Below are 9,295 nucleotides of genomic sequence, written 5' to 3'. Positions count from 1 at the left end.
AGTCAATAAAGTTTATTCTCAAAAAAAAAAAAAGTCAATAAAGTTAAGTCTATAACGGGAACTAAAAAATGACCGTCAAATTATTTGATCAAATAAATTGTTCAGATTATTTTGATTTTAGTATTTGATAATGGCAGGACCAAATGTAATATAAATTACATAGTCATGCACCTAATTAAAATTAGAAAGTTTCCACCTACAATCGAGAGGTCGTAGGTTCGAACCTCAAACTCCTGGGTTTGAGCCAGTCAGCTATGGGTGATCTAAGCTGGTTTACCTCCTCATAGTCCTTTGTCGGCTAGGGTCACACAGCGAGGAAGCGTTAAAACAACAACAAGAATTAGAAAGTTTTAATAGTCAAAAGAGCAAATGTAATTCATGTATAATAGTTTAGGACTAAAAGTAAAAGTTCTTTTTATCTCATACTCCGTATAAACGTAACAATCACGTTTAGAGAGTACATGAAAGTGGAAGAAACATTGAAACAAGTATACAATTGTACAAATCCAATAGAACAATAAACATACCTATAACCTATTACGTACACGGAAGCATTGACTATGATAAATGAAATTACGGAGTAAAAAAGAGCCATCTACCCACGCTTTACGATTTTCTTTCCTTAATTCCTCCCGTTCTGGCCAGTCCTTTTCATCTTGATCGGTTTTGAAATGTTTCTCTTCTGATTGCGAAATCTAATATTCCCACTATTATAAAATTAATAATCATCATAATCTAATACCTCCACGGCTCCACTACTATAACACTAATCCACATTCGATTGAAGTTACACCCACTACAATCCAAATTCAACTTCAACGTAAATTACACATGTAAAGTTTGACGGTAACTCTTACTCGAAGAAAGCTTACATATTTTTGGATTTTCGGGTATCAGATAATTTGGTATTCAAAGTAAAAGAAAACAAATGAAATAATAACAATCATAGATACTACTGCAAAATGACAACAAAAAAAAAAAAATCTAAATACATATATCTTTACGACACAACAGAGAGCCATAGCGGATAACCCTATTTATGATAGTATGCCATTATTTGGAAGGAAAAATTTTTACTTTATGCCATTTAGCTAATAATTTCCAGGGGAGTTAAAAACATTAGCAGCTTACTCTAAACAATTGATTGCACATCAAAAATAAACAATAAAAAGGTAATTGCAGTTTAAGCGGCATACTGATGGATGGTATTCACGGGTGTAGATAGTCGCATGATGCACCCTTTTTGCAACGCCCACTCTCGTAAAATTTACATACCCGTGCTTTGGGAGGAGGTCTTGAATGCCCTCCGCCACTGCCACCGCCACCGCTAAATGATTGCCTATTCCACGCTGGTCTACTCCTACCATGACCTGAGTACCCTCCTTGAAATGCCCAGTCTCTTGGACCAGGAAACCTCTCTGCCGCGTGCCTCCTTTGGCTATCCCATGCTGGATTCCCATTGAACGCACTGCGATTAGTGTTTGGATTTCTCCAAGCTGGCTTGGAACTGGTACCTGGACCTGGATTTGCATATCCCTGAACTGATTGGGGTGCTCCATAGTTTGCATTTCCTTGGGTAGTCCCCCAGGCGGTAACCATAGCTTCTGATCCTCTGCTTTGATCCATTGCTGAGACTACTGTATTTTGACTCACAGTGCAAGGCACATGAGGACGAACTTCTGAACCAGAGTGCCCCTTACTAAAGGACACATCAGTTGATTTTGTTTCTCCCTCACTACTGGTAGATGAATGCCCATTGCACCTCTTTGAAGGATCAAAACCATCTGTCTGACCTCCCCTAACTAGTTCATTTGTCACAGGTGATTGACAAGGTAATTGTATATCCCCTGTGGAGCTATAAGCATCACTTTTGGCAGGACCAAGTGCAGGGCTCATCTCCTCGATGGAGCTAAAGTCACTCTTACTCCATTGCATCAGGTCCACATTGCACCTCATGGCTGAAGTAGGTGAACCTAGACCACTTTGAGCTTGCGATTCCATTGCATCAACTTCAGCTAATAGATCAGATACTGACTCCTCAGCCAAAGTGCTGAACTCAATCACATTTGAGGGTGGAGATGAATGAGTCAGTTGGTCGGCATTTGAAGCAGGAGTTGCAACTTGATCACCAAGTACTTCTGGTGGTTTCAGTGATGAAACAGATACAAGACCAGGATCCCAATCCTCGACAGGAGGTTTAGGAGTTGGTGAATTACCGCCCCATTCAGTTACTTCAGGAAGTTGCACCCCATCAACAACTAGACTAGTATTCGGGCTTGGACCTGAATCTTGAATAGGAATATTTGAAGGCAAATGTTCCTTGGTTTCAGTAGTCTGTCCACATTGATTATCATTGTTTGCCTTTGGTGGTGGACTTGGCATATCCTGGATACCTGAACGGTGAAAAGGAATATCTGAAGATAAGGAAAGTAGTTCTTTTGCAGCTTGAAATTCCAAGCTCTCATAATTATTCTTGGGTGTGGGACTGGGAAGATCTGAGACATTTATTTTTCCATTCTGATCAGGTGAATCACTTGACTTGGTAACTGATTCCAAATGAGTGCCAGAGTCTGTGTTTTCTGAGTTTGTTACGGGTAAGGATCCAAATAATTGACCCATAACGCTCTGCATATTATATTGCATCTCATGACTGGCCATGTCAGTTAGCTGAGACATGGTGTTACCATACAATTTCTGATTTCCCTGATCTGTATCAGTATGAAGCCCACCACTGTCATGCCCTCTTTCCTGTTGTGCGAGACCCAAATGCACTTGCCCATCACTGGATGAATGCATCATGTTACATTCTTGAGGTTTCTCAGAACACGAATTATTTTCCTTCAGCAAATTCAAGCATTGCAACAAAGAACGGGGCTTCAACTCATCCGTCCTAACAGCATTTGGATGGACCTTATCATCACTATGGTGCCCTTCGCTTTCTCCAACTGTTCCATTAGAACTTCCATGCCACCCAGCATGGCCTCTGCTATCCGAAGCTGCTTCAACTCCTTCATCTTTGATTGTTGCATTATCCAAAATTTGAGAAGCTTTATGAAACTGCCCATGCAATGCATCACTTAAAAGTATTGACTCATTATGCTTGTCACTAATCCATACCCTCATATCAGGTGGAAACAATCCTGTTTTGTTCCACCTCCTCAACTGCATCATGCAAAATGGCCCTTGTATGTGACCACTAGGATCACGGTAATGCCACAATTTTTCTGTTTCACTATCATCACTAGAAGGGGCTGAATTTTCTGTTGAAAGACTCGCAACTGAAGTTTCAGAACCACATCTAACCACTGACTTATCTACCTGACCACTAATCACTGAACCACAAACAGAAGTCTGATTTCCTCGTTTCCCCAAAGTATGTACTCCAGATGTCTGTCTTTTTTCATTTGGCTTATTTTGAGCCATAAGTGCAATAACAGCCCCCTCCACTTTAACTATAAAAATATACAACATTTCTAATTATATGACAAATTGAATTTTCCAAAGACCTAATCAACACTTCAGTTGAAGATTTTACCTTTCTTCAAGGGGGGTGGTATTTGCTTGCTTCCACTCTTATTAAGCCTGGGGTTTCTTTGCCTCAGATTTTCATCTGCATAATATATCAGGGACAAAGTACTCCTCTATAACTAGACAGGTGAAGTAAAAATAAAATAAAATAAAATAAAAAGCAATCATTTGCAAAAAGATTATCATATCCCAGAGACCTTGTTTCTTGTCTTCGGATCCTCCAGCATCTTCTTCAGATTCATAATTAGGGTTCATCTTTGGATCAGTATGCACCTCAGGAATTTCAAGCATTCTCCTACGGCGTTCCTCAGGTGTCTTCAAACACTGCAATTTCTCTATACATTCTCTGAGAGTGAGATAGTTAAGGCATTCCAAATACTTAATCATGTTCCAGATTCAGCAGCTAATCTATCTTAATTAACTCAATGAGATTGAATAAAATACAATGTGATTATCTAACTGAACACTGAACTACCTCAATGTTAAAACTAAAAAGGAATCTCCCTCACAAGCTTTCTTAATATAAAGAAGCTATAGTGTCAACAATTCAAGAGCATAATCAGCAAAGCTCTGGAGAATTATAGACTGTCTTCTTCCCTCTGAAGAAAAAGAAACCAATGTTGTACTTTTATTACTTCAGAGAACAGTTTAAACCAGACTATTGGTTGACTGAATTTGTTCTTCTAGTAACGTTAACAACTTATAGCATACACATAACACAATCCTAAAACAGTATGAACTATAAATGATAACCATTGGAATACCTAAAAGTAGAAAGGACCTTTTCCTCTTCATCTTTTTCTTATCTCTTGAATTTAGGCCAAGTTTGAATTAAGATGTCAAAAACTGAAATTATAATCAACATAGACTGTACCACCAAAGGATATTCTTTCTTGCGTCCATTCTCACTTGCTCTATCACGAAGATGGTTGAGCCGCAATATCTCTGATTCCAAGGACTGTATATGAAAATGAAAAGTCAACAACAGCAAATAAAAAGAAAATGGTGGGAAAACAAAAAATATAAGTGCAAGCATTAATCAAAATATATTACTTCATTCAGTTTTACAGGTCGGAGTGCCATTGCTTTCTTCTGTATCTCACCCTACAAGAAAGTATGTGTTACCTGCTACTGGTCCTAGTAGCATTTTGCAAATACATAGAGGGAACATCAACATCAAGACTTACAACAGTCATCCGTTTTACAAGCCCACACTTAATACTTTGGCGCAATCGTCTGCATTCATCCTGAAAAATTGCAAAATCTAGTTAAAGATTAAGACATCGGTATAGAAGCAAATTCTTGATGTTATAGAAAGAATTATGACCATATAGCATTTAAGGTCATTTGTTTAGAGGATAGGAAAAGAGCCAAGAGAGAAGAAAACGTTAGCATAACATCGCATAGAAGTATAGAACAAGATCTTTTACAGCACATGCACATGAGCAAATGAGACCATCAAATTTAATGATGTACTATAAAAGGTATTCGTCTTTTCCAGATGATGGTCAATGCCAAATGTCAGAACTAGCAACACGGACTTTTTATTCAGGAAGAAAAATAATTGCATGTGAAAGGATCAATCATCAAAGACAGTTTCCTATTAAAGAGAGTCCATTAACACCCAAAAAACCAAAAGAAAAAAGGAAAGGTTTTATGTCTTCAACTTTATGGGATGATGCAAAAAAGGGATTTTAGAACTTTTTGGATCAGAGAATGCAACAGGATAGATCATATAATAACATGAGAAGTTTTGACAAAACGGAACAAGCCTATATGAAGGAGATATATGTATGTATGTCAAGAGGCACAGGAATCATACAAAACCTTTACCCTTACCTCAGAGAACTCTTGATTGGAAAGAGTATCAATAGCTACAGCTTCTTTCTTGTCCAAGTTCAATACTTCAAGCATTATATCTGTTGTCTTCTCTCCAATCTTGTATGGTGTGGACACCTTGCTTGTACCTTCATTCAAGATAACATTTTTAGTTAAGTCAGCAATACCTAACTTAGCCAACTGCAAAAGTTAATAAGTGCTTTTAAGAAAGTAATGCATTTATACCTACAACATGGACAAGCCTGTACATATCCTGCTTCTGATTGCTACCAGTTATTTTTATCCGGACAATTGACCCAACAACATCATCATGGAACTTCTGTGTGTCTTCCATGAGATTTTCCATCAAACTACGCCTCAAATATATAAGATTTATATTATGAGCATCAATTGCAGCATACTCATCAAGACTAACTTGTGGAGCTTTTTCTTCACCCTTTTTGCATGTTTTACGTTTCTTATTTTTGATTATCAAGGATGAGTTAATGCTACTTTCATCAGTCTCCAAATGGCTAGAAATATCACCAACAATTCCAGCTGGTATAAAAGCATTTTTCTGGGTATCCTCTTTTATAAGAAAGTGGAACTCTATAAGCTTCAACATTTCAATGTGTCCAAGACGTGGTTTTCCAAAGAGATTCTTGAGCCTAAGATCACAAATAATTTGACTCTTCTTGTGTGGGTCTCGAAGATTATTCCTCTTTATGTAGTCTAGCAAAAGTGCCTGAACATCAAACTGAGATAGAGCTGATATATCACCATTTTTCATGTGTGCAACAAACTCCAACAACTCTTTAGTTGCCCATTCTGTGTATCCCTTCATAGCAGAGCCATTAGCAGAGCCAAGCTTATCCTTGTTTGGAGGCACATTAGGATCCATCAGCCCCAAATGTTCATTAGAAATGGCAATACCTGCATTTTCTGATTTCGCAGTGCTTTGATTCTCAGAACTTAAAGAATCTTTCTTAGCTATCTCTTCCCTTTCCTTGTGATTATTAACTTCTATTTGCTCAGAAGACTTGCCAATAACACTTTTACTATCATTTGCATTAGCTACTTGGAGGTTGCTCTGTGCTGCAACTGCTTCTTTCCACGGATTTTTTGCTTGAATAAGCTCATTTAATGTTAATGATAACTTTCCTTTCAAGTACATCCAATATACCTTGAAAAGATACTCCCAGCTAGTTTTGTCATCAAAATCTACTTGAACCTGCTTAGGTTGTGATAAGCAGTGTAAATAATAATTGCATGAATTAAAAGCTCAGATTTTTTTTTGACTTTTTTTTTATGGTGGGGAGGATAAGAGCAAAAGAAAAGAGGCAATATCAATCATTCAATCATCATGTAAAATGATACTGTCTTATCCTTCCCATTTAAAACTTTCTAAGGCTGGGCTGGCAAGCAAAATCCAAGAAAAGACATATTAGTCAATCCTTGTTGCCAATACAGCTTGAAACGCCAGTATTTAAACATGCTGGAGCAAGAGAAACAGTAAGGGAGCAAGGAGTGCAGTGATGTTTGAATAGTCTTTTAAATGAAACTGCCCAACAAGAATTTGCAGAGCAATCAAATATGGAATTATTTTAATGTACAAAGTGCATACCATTTCCTTATTTGCTTCATCTTTGTTTTCAATCAACATGATAGTTCTCATGCACGTAGAACAAAAGCCTTTGTTTCCTCGGACAGAGAAGTAATCAGCATTTGTAATGCAACCCTTGCATAATGAATATGTACAAGTATAGCACATATAATGGGAAGCCTTCTGACACACACTACAAATATGCCAACCTGAAACCAGTTGTAATATCACTTTGTAAAACTACAGAATTCTACAATGTAATTATTGTGTGAAATATCAACTATAGCAATTAAAACAAAACACATTTTGGCATATGCCACTTAATAAAAGAAAATGAAATGGAAAGGCACACTTCAAGCATCAAGAACTATAGAAAGGATCCTAAATATCTCATGAATCATCCTATATATCAAAAGAATGGAACAAGTAACAAGAATATTATTATATTAATGCAAAGCTTAAAAGTAAACCTAGACTAATCCTCTACTCTTGAAATTGACCTCACACTTGGTATTACACCACCTGAAGGTCCATCCTTGTACAGATTTGAAGATCAATGAGCAGATAAAGTTCAGAGTCCCAAATCATTCAGATTGGAAATTTAATAATATAACAAAGTACAAATACATCATAGCCAACCTACAGTATCAATAGTTGAAATGAAAGCATACCACAATTCCATTTAGCCTTAGAGCGGAAAAATGCCTCATCCCGCTTGATACAAGCTGGATGATATGCCTTGGGGCATCCCCTATCCATTAAGAAAACAAGTTATAATAAAATTCAAGCATGCAGATACCGGAGCTCATATTTCAACTTTAATAGAGTATCAAGTAATTCCGGCATAAGATTAAAGTATATTTTGCATCCAAAAGCAATAAAGAACTCAAACAGGGCCCAAGCTACAAAAAAGTACGGAGGAGTATATACACATATCTCGACTACTCACTTGCGATCGCACAGCACTAGAGAACCACCATCGAAGCATATAAAGCACACGTCTTCCTCCTCCTCCTCTACCTTCCTTTTGGGCGGTGGAGGTTTCGCCGCAGTCTGCCCCCGCGGCGGCCGCCCCCGCTTCCTCTTCTCGGGGCCGATCACCGCCGCCACTGAAGTGTTGTTCACACCAGCAGCCACCGTAGACGGCGGATTCCCGCCACCGACCTGCATCACCGCACCACCGACCAGCTGCGCGCCATCCATAGCCTGAACAGATGAAGTACACTTCCCTTGCGCCCCTCCCAAACTCTCGCGCCGCACGGTAGTAGTAGTCGTATCGCGGTCAAACCTTTGACTCTCGGCAGCTCCCAAACTCGGCCGGTACAGCTCGGAGGAATTATTATAAGGTTCCATGGTGAAATCCGCTAACAGAAAAAACCCTAGATGAAACTAAATTGCGTAGCGGTGTCGAGCTCTGATCGAGAAATGGAGAAGCTGATCATGACTGCTCCGACGTCGTTTCAACGAGTAGAAAACTCTGAGACGAAAAACAGAGAGAGAGAGAGAGAGAAGAGCGGAGATGTAGGTGTGGTGGTGACGTACGATTGGTTGTCTGCCTGAGAAAGAGAAAGAAAAGAAAGAGAGATGAAGTAGTGGGGTGGGGGGTTGGGTAAAGTTTTCAATTTTGGGTAAACAAAGTCATGTTGCTTATTACACATGGATCGTCAAACGCGGCTCGTGGGGCTTCCTTTCTCTTTCTACGGTAAATTTGAAACCGGGAACCGGAGGGGAGGGGGGCCCTCACCACCCTTGGACGGACACCTTTGCTATATTAACTCCACGTTTTTCTTTTCTCTTTTTTTTTCTTATATTATTATTAAGACTCATTAACACCTATATTGCACCTATCTTGCACGAAAACTTCAATAATTTATATTTTCATATTTTTCTCACATAGTTGTTTTTCCGTTTCCATACATTCCAATTTATCACCAATAATCATTGTTGTGCTATTAATTTTGTCCAGGCTTTTAATCAATAATTCAATATCACCTTATATATATGTTTTACGGAGTATTATACTACACACGCACATTGCACGAAAATAATGTCCAATATGAAAAATAAATAATAATTATACTAAAATATGTTAAAGAGAACAATAAGAAATAGGTTATACTTGTGTAAGTCTTTTCACATGTTTCAATTCGTGAAATAGGTCGGTATAACATAATTTGGGTCATAAACAACAACCAAAAACCAACTCATAATACTAACTATGACCCAAACTATGTTGATCCGACCCTTCTCACGGATTAAGACTCATGAGACGATCTCACACAGGTTTTTACCATAAAGAATATATAAAATATTTTTTTAGATTTAAATCCTAGAGATTATACATTG

General features: G+C 38.1%; 1 protein-coding gene across 2 annotated transcripts; it reads right to left on the bottom strand.

Annotated features, from left to right (window-relative positions):
* Positions 1-975: 975 nt before the first annotated feature.
* Positions 976-8,536, bottom strand: LOC116013818 (zinc finger CCCH domain-containing protein 44). Of its 2 annotated transcripts, none has more exons than XM_031253751.1 (11): positions 7,899-8,536; positions 7,621-7,700; positions 6,971-7,158; positions 5,593-6,580; positions 5,368-5,495; positions 4,716-4,775; positions 4,582-4,632; positions 4,416-4,486; positions 3,726-3,880; positions 3,536-3,610; positions 976-3,452 (listed from the first exon to the last, which is right to left on the bottom strand). In XM_031253751.1, the coding sequence occupies exons 1-11, from the start codon at positions 8,300-8,302 to the stop codon at positions 1,210-1,212; spliced, it is 4,443 nt and encodes a 1,480-aa protein (XP_031109611.1). In that variant the 5' UTR covers positions 8,303-8,536; the 3' UTR covers positions 976-1,209. The 2 variants fall into 2 exon arrangements, with proteins under 2 accessions (XP_031109611.1, XP_031109612.1); XM_031253752.1 differs by having other exon boundaries at positions 5,593-6,577.
* Between the last annotated feature and the right edge of the window lie 759 nt (positions 8,537-9,295).

Source organism: Ipomoea triloba, chromosome 3 (genome assembly GCF_003576645.1).
Source record: "Ipomoea triloba cultivar NCNSP0323 chromosome 3, ASM357664v1".
NCBI classification, from domain to species: Eukaryota; Viridiplantae; Streptophyta; class Magnoliopsida; order Solanales; family Convolvulaceae; genus Ipomoea; species Ipomoea triloba.
Note: the sequence above shows the minus strand (reverse complement) of the source record. Positions and strands in the feature narration are given on the sequence as shown.